Here is a 26,793-nt window from a genome sequence, read left to right as displayed (position 1 = left end):
TACTGACCACTGAGGAATTCCAGCCGTCACCGGTCTCCATTCGGACATTGAGCTGTTGACTGCAACTCTTTTGAGTGCGACCATCCAGCCAATTCCTTATCCACCGAGTGGTCCATCCGTCAAAACCATGTCTCTCCAATTAAGCGACAAGGATGTTGTGTGGGACAGTGTCAAATGCTTTGCACAAGTCCAGGTAGATGATGTCAGTTGTTCTTCCCTTATCCACCATTGCTGTAACCCCATCATAGAAAGCTACAGAATTTGTCAGGCAGGATTTGCCCTTAGTGAAGCCATGTTGGCTGTCACCAATCATCTCCTTATTTTCCACGTGCCCTAGCATAGTTTCCAGGAGGATCCGCTCCATAATCTTGCTGGGCACAGAGGTGAGCCTGTAGTTCCCTGGGTCTTCCTTTTTTCCCTTTTTAAAAATGGGGTTATGTTTCCCCTTTTCCAGTCAGTGGGAACTTCCTTGGACTGCCACTTCTCAAATATGATGGGTAGTGGCTTAGCCACTTCATCTGCCAGTTCCCTCAGGACCCATGGATGCACCTCATCAGGTCCCATGGACTTGTGCAACTTCAGGTTCCTTAGATGGTCTCAAACCTGATCTTCTCCTACAGTGGGTGGTTCTTAGTTCTCCCAGTCCCTGCCTTTGCCTTCTGTGACTTGGGTGGTGTGGCTGGAGCACTCACCACTGAAGACTGAGGCAAAAAAGTCATTGATTACCTCAGCCTTGTCCATGTCCCAGGTAACCAGGTCTCCTTTTTCCTTCTGGAGAGGGTCTGCATTTTCTCTAGTCTTCCTTTTATCACTGATGTACCTATAGAAGCTTTTCATGTTGCCCTTGACATTCCTGGCCAGATTTAATTCTACCAGGGCTTTAGCTTTCCTAACCTGATCCCTGGGTGTCTAGACAATTTCTCTGTATTCTTCTCAGGCTACCGGTCCTTGCTTCCACCCTCTGTAGGCTTCCTTTTTGTGTTTGAGTTTGTCCAGAAGCTCCTGGTTCCTCCATGTAGGCCTCCTGGCATTTTTGTCTGACTTCCTCTTTGTTGGGATGCATCGCTCCTGACCTTGGAGCAGGTGATCCTTAAATTTTCTTGGGCTTTCTTGGGCCCCTCTCCCCTCCAGGGCTTTATCCCATGGTATTCTACCAAGCAGATCTTTGAAGAGGCCAAAGTTCGCTCTCATGAAGTCCAGGGTATTGAGCTTGCTGTGCACCCTCCTCGCTGCCCTAAGGATCTTGAACTCCACCATTTCATGGTCACTGCAGCCAAGGCTGCCCTTGAGCTTCACATTCCCCACCAGCTCCTCCTTGTCAGTGAGAACAAGGTCCAGCATAGCACCTGTCCTCATTGGCTCCTCTGTCACTTGGAGAAGAAAGCTGTCATCAGCACATTCCAGGAACCTCCAGGCTTATTATGACCCACTGTGTTGTCGCTCCAACAGATATTGGGGTGGCTGAAGTCCCCCATGAGGACCAGGGCTTTTGGACATGAGGCTGCTCCTAGCTCCTATCTGTCTATAGAGGGTCTCATCTGCTCAGTCTTCCTGGTCGGGTGGCCTGTAGCAGACCCCCACTATAATGTCACCTGTCCCTGCCCTCCCTTTAATCCTGACCCATAAGCTCTCGGTCAGCTCCTTATCCATTGCCAGGCAGAGGTCCATGCACTCCATGGACCCACCAACAGCATTTCTAAGAGACTTTGGATCATTCATGATTACTACTTCATTAGGTTTAGGAGACCTTGCACACTGAAGGAAGACTGACTGGTCTTTTTTAACTCTTTCTTTAAAATAATGGTTAATTTACTAAATAAATTTTGACACCTTAGGCAGTCCTGACTGTAAAGACCATTAGCAAGACAGAAGAACTACTTAATCACAGTGTCTCTACAGTAGTCCAGGTCCATTTACTTATATGGATACATAAGTAAGATGCAAACAGCAATGGTATGTTACTGAACAGGGTACTGAGCAGAAGACAAAAGAACAAAAAATTTAAAAAAAAAAAATTTCCTCCATGCACTTCTGCATTTCTTTTAAAGCTAGCAATCAACTAAATCTCATACCTCTTCCATGCGTTCAATCAGACGGTCCAGCTCACCAATTCTCTGGTCTTTTTCCTGTATGCTTGTTTCTGTAATCTGCATCTTCTTATTTGCCTCTTCAATTGCCTTTAGAAGCCGATTTGTTTCCTCCTTCAAATAAGGACACCTACAGTCATGTTGACATCCAATATATTGATGAGGATTTTTTTTTTTTAGGCCATACAGCCAGGCCTAAATAGCTTTTAAGCAGAGCTCAAAGCTTTTCACTACACCTGCCCAGAAGCCTGGAAGACCTGTGACCCTAAACGTGAATTGTATAAAACAAAAGATGTGGGGCACTTCAAAGTGCATAGGTATTTGTAAAGCATCATTACGAAAATCTGAGAAAAATTTTTACCCATTTCTTAGATTATTTTTTTCTCTTCTGAGGATGCCGTGAAGTAACAGCATAAGAAAAACATGCTGTTGCAGAAGATGGCAAACTTTGCTGTTCAGAATGCTATGTTCAGCTTTGTACTTTCCTCACATATAAAACAGTATGAATTGAAGGTAGATTCACCAGTCTCTTTCTATCTCAGTCATTACCTATCTTTATCAGTTAGAACAATGCAATGACTAACTGCTCATAGAAACATTTTACTTGGGGGTGGAGGGAAACCAGGGGACAGGAAGAGTTCTTGCTCCAGTAGCGTCCAATGAAGTTGTTCCCCCTCCCCTTCTTAAACTATCACTAAAATTAGAAATTATATTTTCCTCTTTTTTTAGAGAATCAGAAGTTAAAAAACCCAACTTACTCCATTTCAAATTTTGAAATCTACATTATCATCACTGTTACTGTGTTTGAACACATTCTTTTCTTAGCCCTACAACCCCCAAAGCTTAAAAAGTTTAGTAATTATGGCATGACTAGTCACAAAGACAGGAGTGAAAGAACACATGTCAACTCTGGAGTATTAAGTGACTGAGAAATGACACCCAAGCTAAGCACCACTCGTACAGACTGGCTATACATACTAGGAGGATTTCTTTCTCAGCTTTATGTTTCTGCTCCTCTTCTCGCATTTTTTCCTCATACTGACTATACAGTTTTCTTGTCATCTCTCTCATGACTTCAGCATTGGCTTCCTGTGACGATTCCACCTATGAGAGGGGAAAGTTGACCCATCAGTCAGTACAGCACTGCTGGCAGCAGGAGAAACGGAGTTCACATGATGTGAGTGTAACACTTTGAACTTCAGTTCACCTTGTTATAACTTTAACACTGCTGAAGCAGATTTTCATTTGCATCAAGAGCATTTGTCTTCCCACATTTTATAGAAACATAGATTAAAGATGGTCTAGACTCAACTCCTGTTTCTAAATGACCACGACCACTCAAAGCAATAATTCCTTTAAACTTGACCTAAGTATGTGCTGTTAACTAGAAGACACTGTTGTACCCTCCCTCCTCTCTCTTGCTTTTTCACATACTGCTCTTTGTGTAGGCACAAGAACTGGGGTGACCACGGAGCAAAGCATAGCAGGGAACAATCAGACTTAAAATTAATATACTTGGGGGTTTGGAAGGGTTAATTTTTAACCACAGGACCAGAAACTTTACTACTGCTATAGGGAAGAGGGCAGGAATGGTAATTCAGAGACAGGATTTCCCGTCTGTTGGCTCAAAATACTGAACCACACCCTCAGTGATTGAACACCAGATAGGGTATTCACAGCTTAAACCCATCTACTCTATAAACCGCAATAAAAGCAAAGTAAAATAGCTAGTCCAGGACATAGTTCTCTTACCAGAGATGCTATAAATCAGACAAGGTTATAGCAAAATGCTGTGGGTGCTACAAAAATGTCAGGAAGAGGAGGAATATACTGTCATCTGGAAGAAGAATAAAGTGTTTCCTGCTGATCGCTACAGTTTACACAGCCATCAAATACCTGGTTCTGATGATTAACATTTTGGGTTCGTGTTTTTTTCATTTCAAGGACTGAAAGATTTATTAAACCATTGTGTCTATCTTGCATGGTGGGAACAAGCTGTTTTACTATCCTGTAGGATAACAACAGTATATTTCACCCTTTGAAAAGGGACTGAGCTCTGAAGGACTCCACTTGTACTGCAATCGCCCCCTTTGGCATCTCACCTAGACCAACACTGGGGCAGGGATAGTAACCTGCACTTTATGAGAGGGAGTGGAGTTAAATTAAGTTTCAGTACAACACAAAACCTTCCACATTTTAGGAAGCCTGAAAGAATCATATCTTTCAGAAAAAGCCAACAATGAAAACTCAGAGTTCTTAAGATACACTGAACTGGAATATGATCTCTGGCACTGTCTCTCCGTCATTCCTTTGCCTATAGCTTGAGCAATGAGAGTAAAAACAAGCATAAAAAGATAGACGCATCAGGGCATCTATAACAGTACTCTTAAGCAATGTCTCCAACCTCAGTTATTGTTATGATTGTATGAATAAACCAAACCTACTTAATAAGCTACATGGATGTGTTCTCCTACCCAGAAAATTATCATGGCATATGGTAGTTACTGCTTTTCAACTGCTAACCTCCCAGATTCCACACCATCTTACGTTCACCCCCGGAATTAAATCCAAGATGTCTTGGCATCTTTGATACACAATTTTATGCTTAACTTTCAAAGACAGCAATGAGGTATTTTATCCACTAAGTCTGTAATAAAACTGCAACTTTGAGGTCAAAATTTTAACTTTTTCCTCATTATTTAAATATGAATAAATCAGCAGTCACTTTAATTTCACAATGACAGATTCCGATACAGTACTATATCCAAATTAGTCTATTTTGAGCAATTTTGAGACAAAAGTTTCCAGAAGAGGTTTTTTGGTTGGGGTGTGGTTTGGTTTTTTTTAAATGAGATTAAAGGAATACATTTGGCAGATGAGAGGAGAAAACAGTCAAGCTTTCTGGCATATAAAACCTTCCAGTTTGCGTTTTATTCCCTTACATTTCTCTGAAAGAAATATCTTAATTCTCTTTCCAAGACACTTGCTCTTACAGCATGTATCTGCTGACCATATGCTTGTAAGACTTAACAGATTACCTATTAAAAATTGTGCAATACCAAATAAACAAATTCAACATCAAGAAATTCTTATAGCACTGTGTACAGTTATAATATTCCCTTACTTACAGTAATGGACACTAATAACCATTTAATGGTTTGCATTTTCACCTGCCAACGTCCCTGAATGGTAATCCCATGTTATAGAAAGACTGACTGCTGCCAGCTGAGATTCTTTGCTATTAAAAGAGTATTGATTCACAGGAATATGTCAGCTCTACGGAACGATGAAGGCATGAAGAATGAAGAACCCTTTACAAATAAGGCCATGGAGTTAATTTAACATACTTCTAATGCCCATACTGTGCAATATTTTCAGGGGAGTTTATATACCACACCTTTAATTTCAGTAACTGATTTTCAATTTGTGCTGTTTCCAGTTGCTTTTGCTTCTCTCTCAGCTTTTCCATAGATTGCTCATGTGTATGTTTTAAATTCCTTATTTGTTCCCTTATATCAGTGTTCTCCAATGTAACATCCACTAGAGTTTTCTAGAAGAAAGAGGGAAACCACACATTAAAAATCATAAATAATTTGGTGAACTAATACAGCCAAGAGATTATGGAACAGACAGAACATTTAAGAATTTCCTGATGTATCAATGCAGCGTGAACAGTTTTGCAAGTTTTAACATTTAAATTTATGGCTTTGGTTGTGTTTAGTTTGCTAGGACGTCTTTCCATGAGGACATGCTCAATGAAATCAAGTCCTGGAAAACTATAAAAAAAAAGAAAGGACAGGGATACATTTCAGTATGAATGCTACTCCCAACAATCTTGTTTTCTTCTCTCCAAAGGCCATGCTATACGTATTAAGTGCACTAGACCAAGAAAAACTGTGACATACAAGAAAGCAGGAACTTTAAGTTGTTCAGCTCAGATACGTGGTAATTTGGAAGTCTTTAAAACAGAAAATTCATTCCCATCTCCTCCCTCCCCCTACATTTCACAGTACGTAAATTCTCACAAGTGTTTAGCATCCAAACATGCCACTTCCATTTCTGTTAACCAGTGAAGGTAGGAGTAAGTCAGATGCACCATTTTCCACAATACAGAACAAATCACATTTGCAACTTAGACTTTTTGTAGAGACATAACTAGTGGCATTAGTCTGCTGCAGATCAGTATCTCTTTATTGTACACTATTTTTAACAGGAAAAAACACAGGTGTTGGAATTTTTTTCCTTAGTTTCCTAAATTAGCTGCCGTAGATATCCAAGACAGTACTTTATAGGCTTGTTTAGTGTTAGAATCTATATTTGTCATCCATGTTTTATGTATGCTTTTAAATCCATGTCAGAAAAGGCAGTTGTCAGCTGTGAAACAGCTATTAAAATGTACCTGCAAGTCTATTGATGCTGATGTCAAGGAGCTGTTCATTTCACTAAAGCTATCTAAGGCTGCAGCCTGCACTCGCACATGATTCTCTAAGGATTCCTGATGAGCATTTGTCACCTGAGCAGGAAAAAAAAAAAAAAAAAGTTTTATATAGAATAATGATTAAGTTTACCTATTCTTTCAAAGGGAGCTACGGAAGAGAAAGACCCCATGGTTAATTTTCACAGTACTAGGATGCTTAAAATATACAGGCCTCAAACCATATACTTGCACCTCAAAAACAAACAAACAAAACTTAGTATCCAAATATGCTAACAGAAATAAGGCACAAGTATCTATGTTTATTGCTAGTCTGTAATCACTGTAAAAGCTGCTCTTTCTGAAAGGACAAGAGGACACTTGTCGGATGTCTACTTGGTTTATATACACAGAGTGGGCAGATTGTAAAAAGTCACAGAATGAAAAGCAGAAGAATGCAAGAAATAAAGAAATCTAGAAAGGTTTGGGTGAACTGTAGAACAGCCTTAACTAAGAAGGAACTGACTAATCAGGTATGTAAAGAAGCAACATCAAGAAGACTTAAGGATGAAACAATACGAAGCAGGTAGAAGAAGTCAGCAGAGAGCTTTGTTGTATGAAAATATGTCATATTCTGTTAAGTACACAAATGCGCTTAAAAACTGGAGGGGTAAAAAAAAAGGCAAAAAAAATACATCATTTAAGAAGAGACCAAAACCCAAACAGTGTAAATAATTATGAACCATCCAATAATAAAGAGAAAAAAAATGTTACTAATGCAGGCCAGCCCAACTCACATTCTTAAATAGACCAGACTTGTTTCTTCATAAAAACATAAGAACACTAGGGACTGATATGGAGAACAATGAATGTTTAGTAACCAAGTCATACACAGATTAGGTCAGCATAGGGAGCAGAAGTTACTGTTAACCCTATATAAACGTGTGTTCATGTAAAAACAAACAAACAAAGAAAAGCAGAAATGCTTTGGATGGATTAAGAAAGTTACAAGATAAGAACTTGTATGAAGAAGCATACTGCTCAGGGCAGGATATTGGAAGTACAAATTTCAAACAAACTTTATGAACAATAAGTAGTCCTGGAAATTGATGGGGAAAAAGCACAGTGATTTAAAGCTGAAGCAAAGAGTATATAAAGGATTTTAAACAGGATCCCCAAATAGTGTGAGAGATGGCAGTCATGTAAAACTAAAAACAGAAACCAAAGCAAACAAACAAACAAAAGCATATATTATTAGGTAGAACAACACTTGTGCTTTCTTTCAGGCAGTCTAAAGTATTAAAAAAGGGGGGAGGGTGTCTCATAATGTGCCATTTATGTCAGAAGGAGTGCTTCATAAACTGCTAATTTGCTGCAGAACTAGACATTCTGTCAGAGCTGGTCAGAAACCCTTAATTAAGAGAGATGTTCAGACTCATGCAGGATTTCTACAGGTCTGACAGAAGATCTGGAAGTGCAGAATATCACCAACTGCTATTCAGTAAGGATCAGCAGCAAAGGCAACAAAACGACATCTGAATCAGCATTTGCCTGCACGCATACTGGGTGGGAGACTCACCTTGTTGGCATCATTAAGACTATTTAACACAGTTTACAGAAGTGCAGTTTTCTCTCCCTCCTCCTCTCAAGTCAGGGTGAATTTTTTTGTTGTTTTTTTGAGACTAGTTGCCACAGAATAAAAATACCAGTTTAACAGCAAGTTCTGATCTTTATACATAATGGAGCATGCAGGGAACTGAAAGCCTCCAAATGAGGATGGCAGAAGGGCACAAGTCAGGGTCTCAGTCCCTTGAAGGCTGGATACATTTAATTGCCAAAGCTTCATCTGAACCAGGGCTGTGAAAATCAATGTTGAATACAAAATCCACAGCAAGTTTTCAGGGAGATTTTTTGGACCAAAGAACTTAGCAGTTTATTATGAAGGATGCTTCTACAGACTGCAGTAGCTTTTATTGCTAAAGCAGCATGTCAGAAGAAAGGTCATCAAATGACCACTGAAAGGCTCAATCAAGAACCAAAAGGTAAGTAATTTCTAGAACTGTCAAGCACTTTAATACTAAAGAATATTGCTACCTCTTTTACTACAGTGTCTAAACAATGAAGTCAGTAAAACAGAGCAAAGCCTGTTGAAATGACACCAACTAAGTTGCATGTTACTCCTAATTATGTAGGTTATTTATTCAATTCACATGGCAGCTTACTGGTACAAACATCTCTACTAATTGTCAATACATACAGACAATGCTATCAAGATCATTCTTTTATTTCCAAGAAGCAGGCAATTAGTAATTCCATATGCAAAAGCATCCCTGTCCTACTTTACCTTCCTGGAGGGAAAAATAAATAAAGAAAGAAAAATATAGATGTCACATAAAACAATGAACTGGAGTGGTTTGAGAAATTACTTCTGTTCTGCTGAAGCACAGAAAGTTTCTAGATAACACTCGGCACTTATTCTCATATGCTGTCCCTGCAAATGAACGTATACTTACTTTCAGTTCATTTGTAAGCTGCTGTATTTTTCGTTTCATTTCATCATATTCACCATACATTTTCTTTCTTACTTTTTCCAGAGTTGCTCTCACCTGGTGTCAGAAACAATAAAATGCCTTTATCAAACTTATTGATGATACCGTTTACATGAGGACGTGATTTTTTATTCTATGTCCTTCATTGTTACTTTCAGTAATTTCCGTTATTAATCTACCTTTTCATCAACAGCAATTTACTCTCAAAAACAAGACAAAAACTTAAGTCTCAAGACTTGTCTACATAGGGCTGACATGAGTAAACATCTCTGAGTAATTCCAAACTTCTCTGTACACACATAAACACTTGTAAATTAATAATTTAAATAATGAAATTCAATTAAATTATCTGTAACTCATTCTAACCTTACTAAATGAATTAAAATTAATTTGAGCATATAATGTTTTCTTTCAAAAAAAAAAAAATCATCCACACATGGATTTTAATACACCTGCATACTTTTTAAAGTGGTTAATTAGTTTTCCCTGAGTATCCCTTGAGGATAAACCCTTTAATTTTGGACTTTTAGGCTCCTATCCAGCTAAACAATGTATTAGCATAAATTTACCAATGTGATTTCAAATCTGAAGAACAGAGTACTCAATATAATTTTATTTAAGAACTATAGATGTAAATTATACCTTGTCTTTCTAAAAAAAAAAAGAAAAGAAAAAAAAGTATGCTGGAAGCCACTTGGGTTTACATGCCATTGCAATCATGCACAGAACTGGTCTTCTCAAGAGCACACATTGTAAATGATAGTGAAATATTTGCCTACAGTCTACCTTCCAGCTACGTAATTCAAACTCCCCACCCCATCAAACACAGACTGATTGCAGACAATCTAGGGCTGTTAGCTTACCTCTTCTCTGCATAGGCTTGGGGGAAGGAGCGAGGGGAAAACATTAGTAGGGCCTTATACAAGAGGGGATGTTTCTAGCAGCTCTGCAGTATACCCACTCCTGCCTAGAAAGAGGGGCATTGGCCATCAGATCTATGCAAGGAGTAGGCACAAGCTTACCCCAAACTACATGCTCCCTTTAGGATGAGAAACATGGAAGGGAGCTGACTCCAGCACTTCACCTCAGGAAAGCACCCCTCGCCCTGTCCCCACCCACACATAAGCACGCACACACATGCACACACCCTGCAAGGTGCAAATTTGACTCAGATGCAGAGGAAACTGTCAGCAGTTCTGACGCGGCCCATCATTTTTGGTCTATTTAAGTCAGCATATACGTGGCACAAGCTGAGGGCTCTTATTTAAGACTCTAGAGATGAAACTTATCTGGCAGACCAAAGTTCACAAATTAGCATAGCTCAGCACAGCTTCCAGAAGATGGGAGAGCAAAGGCCAGTGCATCTCTTCCCACATCTTTCCCACTTTTTCCTGAAAGGATCAGTACCCTGAACGCATACGCAAGACATGTAGTTCACCTGGTCTGACATGTCCCTCCATGCCACAAGCCGGCTGTGAAGAGGAAAGGGCAGGGAGATGGTCCCAGTGCAAGCAATCTGTGCCAGGTACCAGAAACAGCCCGGCCCGGGGAGCTGGACCTGCCGCCTGCCAATTCACCCATCCCCTGACACCACCCCAGCAGGGTAGATAAGCTACCCGGGCAGACAACCAGCAGCCAAGGCAGCTCGAGTGCCTCGCCTGCACTTGGGAGTGACATACCCTAACAGCGAGTGCAGGAACTTGAGAGCGGTGAATGCTGGGAGCTAACAAACTGTGAGTAATAAGGGAGAGAAGCAAGTGCTGATAGGTAGGACCAGGCAGATGTTAAGAGCACACATAATTACAGTCTTTACACTGCTGGCTTGACTCGGTGTTCCTCCCTTTTATATCAACTCAGTTTGCACTTGAATCTGTAACACTGATAACCATTGACCAATAGCCTCCCGGGTGGTGAAGGTGGATGGAAAGAGAAGGTCAAATTACTTGCCCTGGGCTATTTAGGGGGTTATTGTCAAAGTAAGTCTGAGAGCCAAGGACTGACAGGCAAAGAGATGCTGAGTTTCAAGCACAGAAACCAGCAGCATCAGAAACGCGTTTTTTTTTGTTTCAGGACAGCTTCTGCCAATTACAATAAATGAACATACACAGAGAAAGTAGTACAAAGTCATCCTTACTAGGCTGACTATTTTAAGGCTGCCCCAAAATATACTCAAGTGATTTTACTATGTCACCTAATTTAGGAGCCTTTTCAAAACTGGGGGGTTTGAAGCAGGGGAAGAGAGGAGAGACTTTATCCTTTTAGGTGTCTGCTTACATAGTTTCTTCTGTATCACATTTGAAATTACAAAGGCTTCAGGACAGGAACCCCAAGATCTGTTTGGCAGTTTGCTTGCCCAGCTGTAGCCCAGTCAGCAAGCATTAACAAGTACCACTTGTCACAGAGGCCCTGAGTCTGGACCACACAGTTCCCAGCTATATAGCATGCTTTTTTTCCAACTCAAATACTAACAAGGCAAGCCTTTAGCTTCAGAGTAGGTGCCCAATTCAAATTCAGGTGTTGGGCTAGATGTCAGTCGTCCCATATACACTCACAGCTCTACATGAATATATGGAAAGGATATTTGACAAATTTTGAGGCTGAAAGCATAACTCACTTCTTTAATGTAATTCATCTCCTCTTTCAGCTGATCAGCTGACCACCCATAAACCACCATTTCTCTCTTATGGTTGTTGTCAGTTCTGTGCACAACGCCATACACCATCCCATGAGAGAGCTTCCCTGGAGACATGCCATTTGGTACATGGTAGAGCTCCTTAAAAGTAAAAAAAAAAAAAGTTATTTTTAAATCAGTACTACAATAAAAAAATAACAAACAAAAATACAGTAACATAGGTCCAGGAGAGACAGCCAACTCTAGTGAAAGCACAACAGTACCTAAGAACACCAGTTCCCAAATGTTTTGGGGCCAAAGTGTCAACCTTCACGTTTTTTGAAAGATCAATGACCAGTTTATAATTGATAAAGATGATAGAGATATCTAATTTCCACTGGCTTTAATGGAAGTGATGTATGTACAGCTAGAGACAACAGATTGGATTTGTGCAAGGAGAGGTAAAGGCATGTGAGAGAAAAAGTTATCCTGGCTTATTTTCATTCACCAACAGATGCCACTTTTCTGCATTCTTCCAGAGCATTGTCAGCTCTCACAGTTCCCTTTAAACTCTTGCAACCATAGAATTGCCCCTCACTCCCCAAACTCCCTTCTGTAGGAAATATAAAAATTCAAAAGTTTAATGAAAAATTTTAGAAAGTTCTCTGAAATTCAAACATTTTAGGCAAGGTTCCTTAAACAGAGCTCAAAAAGTATCTGTCTATCTTGGAGATAAACAAAGTAGAATTTCAGTTTGCATTTAAAACTAACTAAGGACCTCCAAAGCAATCAAATATTCATTTCAGGGCTGCATTTCTCTTCTAGAAGTTGTACAACTGACATTGTAAGAGCCCAAGCAAAGCTATGAAACAGCATTCATGTGGGTGTTCCAGTGTTATTGATTGTAGGAGGATAAAACTTTGAAATTAGGTCTTGACAGGTAAATGGAAAGGCTGTTTAAAAGTGCCTACATTTGTTATTTTAATGATCTGCAGAAATCTGTAAAATGTACTTGTATTAATTGTGTATCATACTTTAAGGCACTCCTTGCAACAGACTCCTCTTATTCATCTCATTGATACACTTAGTAAGAAAAATATTCATGTAAACAGTAGGAATCATTTCCCTCAGCATGTAAATAAATATCTGCAAGGTCAGATGTAACCACCCCACCTGACTACTCACCTAGCCTCCCTCCTAATCGACCCAGAGAAACATCCTGTAACAATCATCTGAAATGAGTCAGTCTCCAGAAGTACTAATTTCTCTTCCTGATTACAAAGAATTTAAACAACTAGCTTAGATGAAGACATCCACATTATGACTTTTTAAAAAGAAGGGAAAAATATATTCTTACCTAACTTTGAATATTTGCAAACTAGGAACCTAAAATTAGATTATTCCTGAATAGAAAGTTGGCAAGATGCAATCTTGGAAATACAGCTGTGGCTGCTTAGCTTTGCATGTTGTTTTGAAAAGGCCAGTGCTGGGGACAAATCAGTTATAGATAATTTTACTGAACTTTCTTTCTCACCTAGACATACCAGGATATGGGTAAAATTGAGAATATTTACTACATTGACCTTAGAATATGTCTGGGGTTTTTTTTGTTGTTCAGTAATGACACTGTATGAAAACCGACAAACTTTGAGATTCTTTACTAAATTAAGAGTCGAAGCAGCATCTAAATACTCTCTTTGACACCAAACAGAGGCTGGAAGAGATGAAGCTCAGCATCTTATACCCATCTGCAGCTGCATCCTAGAGACTCTCCAGTCCTTACCATGACAGACAGTGATGATAGCATCTGCAGTCTAAAGCAGTAGCACTTCCAGTTTTTAGCAGCCAAACAAACATGACTATGGTGGCAGTGTAAGAATAAATACTTATTTGGGTAAGGGAAAAACAAACAGAAAAATCTACTTGCATTAAGAAGAATGGGTCATTTATTTACATTGTGTCCCTCCCGCATGGCACTGACAGATTTTCTGAACGTTGTAAATCCTACACATTTTCCTTTACCGTATTATTAATAGCTTAACCATTTTGCTGAAGCTCTGGGTGTGTGTGTGCAGGGCTGGGAGGGGAACAATCACAGAGCAGACGCCTGATAAAGAATGTTTCAGGCAAAGAACAACAAAGCTATAAGTAATCATTTAAAAAGAAAGCCTTAAAACCACACAATGGAAAAACAATGGGCAACCACCTCTACCTATACATGATAGCATTTTGCACTTTGAAAACATTATATGCAAAGCTTCATATCCTGCTAATCAGAAGTTTCATAATTATGTATTATTGGGGGTTTTGTTTTGCTGTTGGATGCATACAAACAAAAACCTCACACCTGATTTTTTGAGAGTAGAGAAAATGCAGAAACTAGATGGGGACATAACTCAAAACTTTTTTGTGTTTGTTTGCTTCCAGGGTTGTACAGTTTCTTTGATAGTTTCATCACAGCTCCTCCCCTGCATATGGATAAAGGGATTACATCCAAGTTTCCATCTTCCTGATAACCACATAAATAATCACTTTGATTGTTTAGAGGTTACTAAGGCACCAGACACTGAATTCATAAATCCATACCCTTTACCCACGATCATTCATTTTTTACAAGCTGAACAGCTGAAAACCAGAAACTATGAAGATCCTTTGTGCCCCGAAACATTAGCAGAATTGTTTACAGTGCTGTTTGCAGAGTTCTGTAAGAAAATTATGATCAAGTTCCTTATTTTTAGAATATTGTAAACACATTCCTAAGGAATGCTTTGAAGGATTTTTTTTCCCCTCTAAGACCAACAAATTCAGACCAATGGGTTTGCCGCTGGAGATTCACTCATGGCACTTACATATTTCACAGCTGAACAGACTTAAATTTACATCATAATGGGCAGTACATGCAGGATTAAGTATGCACAAAGCCAGACTGGTGACATGTCTCTTGCAACAATGCTAAACTTGCCTGTTGTCTATATTTGCAAAAGCCTCCCAAGATGCCTTTGTCACTTCTCTTTCAGAAGATTAAAAGAATCTCCATCATCTTTTGAGTGTTCCAGTCCTACTATGTGCTACTTAAAATACAGATATTGCTTTTACCCCCTTCTTATTCCTCCTTTGTATCACAATCCCCAGGCAAGCACCTGTTAAAATTTCAGTACAGTTCTTCCTTGATTTAAAGCTGTGTGAACCAACAGCTATGCCAATAACTGCTCTCATATTTCTCTAGTCTTTTTCCTTGCTGTTGTATTCCAGCTATGCTTACCTTCTACTCCTGCTTTTCTCTGGTTGGTAACTCTTAATTTCCACTCAATGACCACCTGTTTCAGGGTTCAGCATATGTCCTGACAAAAAAGAGCTAACCTGATGCAGTCTCCTCTTAGAGGAAGGGTTACAATCAGGAAACTTTGCTCAATGCAGGGTGGATGGGTTGCTTTGCTTGTTGACTAATTTTTTAATACAGGAGGCCTTGCTGAATGGCTCAGTTCTCAAATTGCCCCATGGAACTGCAAGACTAAGTATGCATCAAGTATACTTTCTGCCAGTTTGTCTCCTCTCTTAAGCTACTTTCACCCACCTTTGTTTATTTTTCTCCCTTCAGTGTTTTTTTCCTTTTCTGCCTTGTCGTCTGTTCTTCCTCTGTCATGTCCTCTCTCTCTCATGCTTCCTCTTCCACAAATCCTGGATTTTCCACATCTCCAAGGTCTACAGAATGTTTTTTAAGTCAAATAATTTTTATTGTTTTCCTCTATGTCCCATACGTATCCATTCTCAGAACTCAGACAGTTTTCTGAGCAGGTCCTCACCTGTCTCCACTCTGATCGGCAGTGAGGCATCTCAGTGATTATAACAGAGTAAGTAAATACATGCAAGTATTTAGGAACAAGTAAATACTGTAAAGCTAACCAGAAAAGTGCTTGAATATGAAAGGTTTTGTTAGATTAGTTAACCATTGCTATTTAAGATCAAAATATGAGCCAGCTCCAAAGTACAGGGAAGTTCTCACTCCCCGCCTGCCTATGTACTTGCTGCACTGGAACAAGCCCAGTTGTTGCCCCAAATTGTGCTCAAAATCCCTTCTAATCTGAGCTGCTGATCTGAAAAGGCAGGCTTATCTTAAGCAATTTGTGAATATTTCTTTGTACGTATAGTCAGTTATATGACCATCCAAGGTAACAGCAAGAAGACATCATGCTGATGCACATGAATGCTACAGCAGCTTCCAGGAACATGCTTTGACTATGCTGCAGCAACAGTCACGTTGCACTTGGTGTGATCACACAGCACGTACTAAAGAAATGCAGACTATGTTTACTTAATTCATAAATATTTAAAACTGAAGCCTACACCCCAAGGTTGCAAAAGTGTTGATAATTGCCATTCATCCTGCTTATGTCTCTGTCCAAGGAAGTAGTACAAGTAGCATGAAACAGGTGAAGCAAAGACAGTTTAAAACCAAACCCTACATATGAGTTGTTAGCTGCTTTTTGAATTGCCCATGGTTTTATTGGCATTATGTAAACAATGCTGAGGGATGATTTGCTACCTAATCTATCTCCATCAGTTTTTGAAATGGAAGCCAGATACCACCATACTTTATAATTTCTCCCAAAATTGGAAGCAGAAGCACAGAAGACATAAAAATGGACATCTAATGTAATGATTAGCACAATTCTGGTTTATAAACAAACTCATGTGGCCTTAAAATTTTGCTAAATCATGATCTTCTGTTTACCTACACCATCTAAAAACTCTTCTTTTAACCAGAACTATGTCAGTTAAGCGAGGCTTTATCTTTTCCTCAACTGCCATATTCCAGAGGTTTCTAAAATATCCAGTTATCTTTTGTTCTTCCACTAGTTGTACAAGGAACAAGAACATTCACATTGTTACTTAGGTTACGTATTTTCTGTTCAGTAAAATGTTTATAATATTGAGCTCACCAAGGAAAGTTACTGTGCTCTGACAAAAGCTAGCTATGTTTTTATGTTTTTTCATATTCCTCTAAAGCCATGAAACTCATGTAACATTTATGGATGTTTCATACATAAATAGTATTAAAATAGGGAAAATATGCAAAGATGTAGACATGGTGTTCTTAAATTCATGAAGTTAAATAAGAAGTATCGTTTAACACATTCCAACTTTTAAGCTCCTTGAAACGTAGAATTTAGATGCCCATCTCAAAAAATAGAAGTGACAGGCATTATAATAAGTCGTATCTGATCAGTGAAATCCGTACACAGAACACCAATGTTTATACACTAAGAAAAGAAGGTACAACAAACACAGCAGTAACCACAGAAGCCAGTGGAATTCTTTCTGTGGTTTTCATATAGTGCTGTTTTTAATTAAGGTGTCACTTAATTAGTACACATAAAAAAAATCAAGCAATCGGTGCTGGAGGGGCTGAGAAATGCTAACATCAGCCACCTGTAGCACATGAACCACATTTGTTATGACACAACTTCTGCTATGCTGATGGGAGTGGGCTGGCAGCAGCAGATCAGCAGAGAAAATAGACACTGTGCTCATTGAATCTAGGACAACAGCCCCAGGTTCATTGTGCTCATATTCTTTGGTCCAGGCCTGACACAAGTTTCTGCCTGATTCTCTCCATCACATACAGGAGCAAACTCCCCTTCTGGCTTCTTTACAGCCTACTTTTTTGCTGGGGAAAAAATGTTTGCTATGTTTCTGTATACCTGCTTAGGAAGCAAAAAGAGTTTCACCTCGTGGTTGTGGTACTTTAAAAACATAAGAAAATTAAAGAGTTTGAGGACATATACAGCCAAAGTACCAACTAGAGTTTAAGACTAAATGCTGTTCAAACTCTGTTGAAAGCCACAAAGACAGGCAAATGGCACAAATTTCTAGAGTGTTATCTCATTTTCATTCTCTTGTCCATGTGTACAAATGAAAAAAAAAGAAAAATCTGTCTATACATATGTCTATATTCTGCCCTCAAATGACTAGCTGCAGCTTCCAATGACACTGCCAAATTTAGCCGTGACAGTGAAGAAAGGGACTGATGGATAAAAATAAGCTCAATCCCAAATAGGGACAATACAATTGTCTGGTAGCCTTTTATTACTCAAGACAAGGCAGGCTTCAGGACATGCAGATTTTGCATACAATCTGATGAGCACAATACTCCTTTGTACTTCATGGTGAAGTAAACAGCCTCACACTACTGTCATCCATTGTCTATCATGAACAGAAGTAATGGAACAAAATCATGATAGTTTCAGATTCTCCCTACCTAAAGTGCTAACAATTCAGAGATACTTAGCAGTAGGCTTTTAGCCTGTAAAAAGCAAACAAACCAACCAACCAGCCTCGACTTGTGACTTCAGTTCTCATATACTTTCTTAAGGTATCATAGCCTAAATACGAATATAAAAATCCAACCTGACACACTGGAGCACAGGCTCACTCCCCCTTCAGTTTTTGAGATCAACTTCTAAGTATGCACCATCTGCCAGCCTTTCACAAAAGATAGGAAGAGGCCATCCTAGTACAGTAGTGCCTGCAGCAATTTTGTTGCAACAAAGTTGCCCAGCTCCATCACTTTGTTTTAGTCTCTTACACTGGTTCTTTTTTATTTCATGGATGTATAGCAATAAAAAAGTCAATCTAGAAACTTAATGCAGTGATACAGATTTAATGAAACACAGCACACATTTTTCTGCTAAACTTGGTCTACAATGAAAAAGGCTAAGCTAACACAACCCATAAAGAATCAGTTCTGACCTGACATCAAGCTCCAGAAAAAATTATTGGGAGGATAAGCACTATTAAAAGCTTCTGTGCAGTTCACTAGCTGATTTTGCAACTGAAACATCTCTTAATGGTACTGAGCCCCAGAAAGATACAGAAAAGTAGGAAATGGTCACTAAACCATCACCATGTCACATTAGGGCAGCTCAGAATCACCTCCTTCTAATGAAGGATTTGAAAGAGGAGATTACAACCAAATGTCACGCCATGGTATATTTATAGTTTTCTGGCATTCCCTTTGACACAGCAAGGTCTCCACTCTCCTCCCTCACCAGGAGCAGGCAGAGGCAGGGAAGAGTCTGTTGCTCTTCAGCACTTGTCCTGCCCAAACAGGAGAGCGCCTGGCAGCCAGGCGCAGACTGCCTGATCTACCTGAGTGCTCCAGCAAAAACTGTGCAATCATAGAACAGCCCAGCTTGGAAGGGACCTCAAAAGATCACCTGGTCCAACCTTTCGTGGGAAGAGGAGCCTAGATGAGATTATCTAGCACCCTGTCCTATTGCATCTTGAAAACTTCCAGTGATGGGGACTCTGCCACCCCTGCAGTTCATTTCTATAAGTCACACTAGTATATTTTAAATACAAAAAACATTTTTTATTTTCCCATTTTCTTAATACTTAATACAAGAGATCTGCCGTTAAATTTGATTCTTGAAGCTGTTTTTTTGACCTTAAATTATAAAGTGCAAGGCAGAAAACTGAGCAGTTCCCTAATTTCTCTCTATTATCCCTATTTCCAAGGGGGCACAGTTCTCATAAGACTGTATGAGGATTATCTAACATTTGTAAAACCTGCTATTCTCAAAGTGCTTTAAGCAGTTTCATTAACATGGAGTCAGTTGAACATGGGTGGATCCACAGAGATACCTGATCACTACTTTTAGAAGATGCTTTTTTTTTTTTTTAAATTAAATTTTGCAGTAAAAGTATCATAGCATGACTAGTCAAGACTCCTGTGTGCCTTGTAAGTTGCTGTGTAACTAATTCAAATACATAAATCAATACATTACATAGACAATAAAAATCTACAGGTAATACATTACTGTCTTGTTTTAGAGACATAAGGAAAAAACAGTTCATGATCAGTGATTTTTTTGTCACCACTTCTATAGACTATGACTACATGATCTGTAGGGCTATTTTTTTTAATTACACAAAGACTGTAAAACATAAGTAGATGGCACAATTACTCTGTGTTTTTTAATTGCTATGAAATTGACTAATTAGATCCCATCTACCTCTGAAGGCTGTATGTATGCTTTCTACAAGTCTTTAAATTGTGTAAAAGCACTGAACTTTAGAAAACTACTCAGAACGTGCAATAATTAAGTTATATACCTTTATTTTTTGTCTCAACTAAAAAGGACCCATCTCTTAAAAATCACTGTGCAATATACCGGAATGTAAGATGAGCCCGATAATGTATTCATTACCTTTCATATCCTCTCCTTAACAATCTCTGATGTAAAACCCACTTTCCTTTACTTATATTATGGGGGAAATACAGCCTTCCTTAAATACAAGGTGCCACAGAGAAAAAAGTTGGTCACATAAGAAAGTCACTACAAACTGTCCAAGCCCTAATCATTCACATTCTTTCTGATTATTACACTACTCAGCACAGTAGAGTAAGTCATGAGTCAATACCTATCCTCAAAAACAAACTTACATTACTCTGAGGGCAATGAACCCATATGATTAGGCCAGGCTGAGGGTTTCTGCAATCAGATATAAACTGACAAGAGACTGACAGAGTAAGTGGTGGGGGAAGCTACTCCAAGTGCTACAACTAAACACCTCTGTACAAAATTAATTACTGTTCAATGGTGGCCCAAATTTAGTTTGCATTAAGGCCTCTTTAATCCATTCTGTAAGTAACATTTATAGATCCTCAAGGACCTATTACTCTGCCAGAGGAGTGTATGAAAAGCTGAGTGTATACAAGATTCCACCATTAGAAATATCTGATAAGGAATCTTTATCTTGACCATTTTATTTTGCATTTATTTTTATTGCTTTAAAATGTCTTTGAATAATTTTACAGTTACTTTTGCTTCTGAGTACCACTAAGAAATTATTTCAAATAAATCCTATTGCTGTTTTGCTTTCTATTGTCATACTGCTATTCAGACACTGGGTCTGGTAAACTTAGCCAACTTCTTGTTTGATTTTGGTTTATCAAAGTATAAATGTGAAGTTGTGGAGCTTGTCCAGCTTCTCTTTTTAGTCTCCATCCTTAAGACAAATTAAACATCATCTATTGGTCTGAAACAACTCTTAAAGAACAAGTTCTGCTTCTGCCCCAAAGCAGCTGTAAGATTTTTTTTGTGTGTGCACGCTACTTACTTCTACAAAAAAATTGCCCTTCTGAACCCTTCTACACACGTGACCTTCAAATCACTTTTCACTTCACAACAATCTTGAATTCTTTATTTTGTATTTCTTATTAGTACATCACCCATTACCAAAATCAGCCAACACAGCAAAACATTTAAATACCAGGCAAGCCAGCTTCCATACACACTGAGGCTCAAATCTTGCACACTGTTAAGCTTGCATGAAACAAAGTCCCCTTCAGGTGAGCATCAAGATCCTGTTTAATGCAAGACCCTGCTCTTGATAGCAGTTTCCTACTCTTTAATATATAGATATTAAATAATGAAGTCTTAAAGGTACCTCAGTCACAAATCACTTACAATCTCTGTGCTGTTCCTCTACTACTGTCCTATTTTACATGCAGTTTTGCTATCCCCCACAAAGAGGCTCAGGCTCAAAGCTCACAGCTGACTTAGCTTCCACACGTTCTTCAGTCTTCCAAGTTGACTGGGTTTTGGGCTCCCAAAACAACTAATACCAGCTTCTGTGGATGGCAATATTTACTCCTTGTTTATACAGAATTTAACTTTGATTCTTAAAACTTACATTTTTCTTTCTTTCAGGTTCCTTTGCTCCCTGTTCAGGCTGTGAGCCTTCATCAGGTGGTACTGTTAAGCGCAACCTACAGACATTCATCTGAAAGAAAAACAAATGTTTGGTTTTAGATTTAAGTGTTAAAAAAATTATTTTAATAACTTGCTTTACAGAATGAACTGTACTAAGATTCAAGTTTTAATTTACTATTTTCTACCTTCTGCCACATGGCTGACAAAAGATTATGTTTTTAAAGGTTGGAGGGGTTTTTAGCTGGCAAGAAATAATTCAAGGGCATCCCCATAATTACATGCCTGAAATAGCAAAAATCCATTTCAATCAACATGTTCTTATGCACTCATAAATGACATTGAGAGCTGAGATAACAGAACAATGAACACCATTTTCTAGTTTCTCAGTTTTGTTTGCAGATTTAGCATACATTTAATCTTCAAAAGGGATTACTTAGAAACACAATGTGTATTCTGGAGTGAATGCCTCTTTTCTGTTCAGTATACATCTAAGTATTTGATCCAAGCATACCTCAGCGCTGCAATTCCACTGAATGTGAATAGGAATATTACTGAAATTGGATACATACAAGTTGTTTGTAAAAACTAAGCTTCAAAATGCTTCAGAGAGAATTTAAGAGGTATTGTTTCCCATCTGATTTCAGAAAAGCCATTCTCTTGCTGAGGAAACAGGCCAATAGGGTTGATACCTTTCTATCCCCAGTTGCAGTTTGCCTTGCTTTTGCCTCACAGATCTTAGGTGTAATGATACTTTTAAAGCAATGCATTTCATACAAGAAACTTGTTTAAAACTTTCAGTCTTAGTCCTCTTCATGACACATTTTTGTGGAAAACAACTATAAGTCTTAAACAGAGCATAGCAAATATGAAAGGAAAAATTTGTCTGTCCAAATCTGAAGCTGCACAATACTTTCCCATGAAATCCCAGCTGTTGACAACAAACAGGCCTCTTAAAGCTCTTGCTCAAAACATCTAAAATATCTCTTTCATGATTACTGTGGGCCATCACCACTGTTCTTCTATAGCCCAGCATCTCATCTGATCTAGATCTCTCCAGTTTCTCCTAAATACTTAACTCCAGTCATGCTGAATGTGTACCTTCCCTCTGAAAGCCACCTTTCCATTGCACTTGCCCAAGCTCACAGCTCATGTTTTTGCTCATTACAGCACTTCCTTTTGCCTTCAAAATGGCAATCGTGTTCTGCTCATAGGCATTCGGAACACAGCAGCAAAGTCGTTTTCACACACCCTAAATTTACCGTTTTATAATTCACTTCTTCCAACTGTCTCTCATATCAGTTAAGCTAACTTGACTTCACTTTCAAGGCTCTTTACAACATGACCTCATCAGAGCACTGCTCTTCAGCATCACAACAAGGATTCCTGTTTTCCCTGTTTGCAAACAACGGACTCTTTTCAACTCTTCAAACAAGCTTTAACTTTTTCTTCTTCCCAAGCAAAAGCAATTAGAAGAACCACCTGCAACTATCTGCAGCAACTTCACTGTTTTTCTTCCAGCCTTTCTTTAAATCTGTTGAGATGACAAATCAACAATGTTTGGACTAATGGTAGTCAACTGTCTTTAAAAAATGCTACTTTGTATTGCCTTTCATCTTCCTCTCTCAGTTTTGTGTTTTAGGTCTGCAAGGCCTCCTACCAATAAAGAATAGTGTCCTGAGACACAGCTAAAGTTTCTATAAAATATGTGAGCTGTGTCTGTATTATAAATTAGAAAAAAGAAAAAAAAGAAGTCTATAATAAGGTCAAGGTGAAATATAACCTACTCTTTAGACACATCTGTGGAGGCTACTTTTTGTGCAGCGGGCTCCTCACCGTTAATTCATCATTCAGCCATATACTAGCAAATACAGAACAAGAAGCCACAGAGAAAGTGACATAAACCCCCCAAAACTTAGTATAAATGCAGGTTATGCTTTCACGTTTGCTAAAGAAATCTGAAACAATGAAATGCATTTGAAAATGATGAATCCTTGCACAGTGGCTTTTCACACTGATTTGACTGCTATCTTTGTTCTTCTGAGAACACCAATGCTACCCATATACTGCAGAAGCTGAAGGTGCTTCCCGCTTACAAGTCAGTTATCAAGATATACTAATAATAAACTCAACTTTGGAGCTTGCTGATTCATAAGGTAATTAATACCACCTTTTCTCACCTATTTAATTTCCATTTCCCCCTGCTCTTTCTTCCCATTAGCTTAGCAAGGCTCCTTCCTCTTAAAACATGCCTGTTTACAACAAAAAGGGAAACAGACTGGCTTTCCTCCATGTAGGCAAACAAAGAAAGACCACACCCATAAATAGGAAATTGAACTGAATTTGTGCTGTGCTGTGCAGAAAGTGATAGATAAGGCCAACTTATTCTTACAGTGATTTCGAACGAAGAAAAACTGGACTAAAAGGAATGAAAGGATTGTTAGGAGAAAACATGAAAAATACCTCAAATAAATAAAAACGGGTAATCACTGGCAACTCTAAGTTAGGAGAAATGGAGCTGTGTATGACTCTCTGAAGCTGGCAAATGGCTTCCCTGTTAGTCCGTACGCAACTAATTATAGCCAACATAATTATAGATTCACAGTGTAGCGATTGTAAATAAGTAATTATCCCTGTACCTGTACACCACTTAGTGAATCATGACTGCCTGTCACATTACAGCGACTGATGTGTTACAGGGTTACTATGAAGGAAATCAAAGCAGCCCAGTACAGATGGCAGTCAAATCATAACAATTAGGTTGGAAATATAAATTAATAACAGTAATCTGTTGAGACTAAAACCATTATACAACCAAAGGGTCGTTATAATTTAAACTGCTTTTCTTGCCCTTTTCTTTTCACATTGCCTTCTCTATTACCCCACTGAATCACTTTTTTCCCTCACTTCCTCATTTCCACACTTGCTCCTTACTTTTAAAACACCTCAAATCATTATCATATTTTTGGCAGTATTTTTGACACAAAATAAAGTTGTAATGGTTTACTTTGCAGTCTGTTGCATGCAAATGCCAAACAGAGGGTGGCATTGGCAATCATCTAAGGATTCCAGCCTTGAAGTCATGCCCAGTGAGGCTTGTACAGCAGTGGCAAAGTACCACCCAGTTCCTCGCTAGGACAAACTTATACAGGCTGTACTCTTGCTATTGTTTATAACAATAGGACTTCCTCAGCATCCCTGGGGAAACAGCAGCAAATGTATAAAGTAGCCACTCACTCCTGCTCCTCCTAGGCCACAGATAATGCACTCTACCTAAGGACAGAACTACAGACTAACCTGTTAAAATTCAAGAACACTATAGAGATTGAAAGGGAAAAACAACAGGCACCACTTTTGCCTCTAACCTCCAGAAGCAATTATGAATACTGTACCCATACTGTTCTCGCTATGCAGTGATTCCTGAAGAAACAACACACTGTACCATTTGTCGGCAAGTTTACTCGACCAAATGAATGAGCAGGCTCACATGGAAATTGCAGCAAGGCCTCCTCCAACAGGAAAACACTGCTGCAGTGATGCCTTAAAATGGAAATGAAATCGTAACAGGAAGAACCTTGACTCAGTGCCAAACAGTGGCAGAATAACATGCAACTAAGGATGAAGAAGTAATTTCCAGAAACAAATTGGGTTATGCAGAGAGAAAGTGGGGAGCAGAATGAAAGAGAACTCCCCTAGCAGGGAAAAGGCTGTGATTCAATTTCCTTCACCTGCTAACTGAGAGTAAGAACAAGTGAGGAAAACCAGGGACAAGACATGACTTCCACCCTACTTTTGCGTCATCGACATTGTAACTTTGTAAGCGTAACTTTTAAAAAGAAATACCAGGTAGAAAAAGAACCAGGTATCAGGTTTTCTAGACTATCAGACTTTGATTTGCAGCATCTACAGCTTTGGCAAGCCAACAATATAAGTAATCTTAATTGTGCCAAAGTTTTATGTTCACTCCTGGCTTTTTGACACCAACAACCCACGAGCAGTAATTCCAAAGCTGACCTGACATCATTTGTGAAACAAATATACAGACAAGAAAACAAAGACTGACAGGTTCAGCCCAGCGCAACACCAGACAGCAAAAGTTTGCTGAGTGCAATGGAAATTAACAAGTGAAGACATGCTCTTTTACCAAATTTCTAAGAGGCTAGTGGGACAGCATAGATGAGAGCTACCGCAATATGGCAGTTAAGAAAAAAGCCAATCTAGGTTAGTTAAAAATGTTAAGAATTCATGGCCCAGATCCACAATCCACGTTCATGTTTACCATCCCACTCAAATCACTAGGGTGCAACTTACAACAAATACAGACAAAAGATTCAGTTTGAGTAACGTCCTTCAGCTTTTTGTTCTCCCCTTCTAAAAAACAAAGCACCCAGAAAGGCATCGATCATATTTAACTACATCCTGAAATAATTACAGAGGTAGCATTAAAATAATGAGCAACATTTTATAGAATAACCAAAGTTACTAGTACAGCAATAGAAAAATACAAGCTGTTCTACTTAACAAGTCCCATTCAAAGATTTTTACAGTACCCCCCACAGGGAAGATGTGATTCAATAGTGATCTAGCTTCAAATCAACTTCAGAGTTAACATCACCAGAATTTAATATGATTGATCTTTCTAATGTCTGATAATAAAATGGCTTGGGGATAACACATTTGTTGAGTAACTGTCTGCTAGCCTACCAGCTCAATGGCCAAAAATCACTCCCTTTGCCTAAGACCCAATATTAGTTTTAGACTTTTGAAGGTGAAAGCAGAGAAGGACTTAATTTCAGTCAGTCCTAAAAAGCAAAGAAGAAAGTACTTTCTTTGGTCATTTATCTGTTGATCAGCCTGCTCCATTTATGAAATCTCTGCTATGAGATTCCCCACACAATTAAAGGGCACTTTTCCTGTGACCACAGGCACACAGGAATGTGACACACATCTTTCATTTATTCAGCAGTTATTCTGTCTTCCTCCCCTCTTTTGACAACTCATGGTAAGAGAGTCACATTTCCCTAAAAAAACCAACAGCAGCTTCCCAGTGGGTTTTATTTGCTAATTAGGTTTTTTTTACCCATTTCCTTAAGAGAATGTATCAAATACAGCTCATTTTACATCATCCCTAGGAAATATGTCATGGGGATGAAAATAAGAAAATTATCACTCAAACACAAATTCTCTTAACTTTTTTAAGAAATGCTGAAACAGGAAAACTCAATGGGAACACGGAAGACATGCAGGGAACAGAATTATGATTTCTAAGTCACGTTAATTTTTCCACATACATGAGCAATTTCATTTTTATGAAGGCCAGGGATTTTTTTCTGTGGAAGAGCCTGACCTTCACGTTATCACATAAAACACGGCAACGTGACATTCTTCATTGTTTCAATTATGAACTCATATTTTT

At 38.8% G+C, this 26,793-nt stretch overlaps 1 protein-coding gene across 2 annotated transcripts in view; it reads right to left on the bottom strand.

Annotated features, from left to right (window-relative positions):
- The window catches only part of MYZAP (myocardial zonula adherens protein), a 64,132-nt gene that overhangs the window by 36,418 nt on the left and 921 nt on the right, over window positions 1–26,793 (bottom strand). For both annotated transcript variants that reach the window (XM_075045375.1, XM_075045376.1), the window contains 7 exons: window positions 21,361–21,450; window positions 11,665–11,823; window positions 9,015–9,107; window positions 6,487–6,600; window positions 5,485–5,637; window positions 3,066–3,191; window positions 2,073–2,201 (listed from right to left, as the gene is read on the bottom strand). In XM_075045375.1, coding sequence (XP_074901476.1) covers window positions 2,073–2,201; window positions 3,066–3,191; window positions 5,485–5,637; window positions 6,487–6,600; window positions 9,015–9,107; window positions 11,665–11,823; window positions 21,361–21,450 — 864 coding nt within the window. Of the gene's footprint in view, window positions 1–2,072; window positions 2,202–3,065; window positions 3,192–5,484; window positions 5,638–6,486; window positions 6,601–9,014; window positions 9,108–11,664; window positions 11,824–21,360; window positions 21,451–26,793 lie in introns of those variants that run through there.

Source organism: Buteo buteo, chromosome 13 (assembly GCF_964188355.1).
Source record: "Buteo buteo chromosome 13, bButBut1.hap1.1, whole genome shotgun sequence".
Classification (NCBI taxonomy): Eukaryota; Metazoa; Chordata; class Aves; order Accipitriformes; family Accipitridae; genus Buteo; species Buteo buteo.
This window is presented reverse-complemented; position numbering and strand designations above follow the sequence as displayed.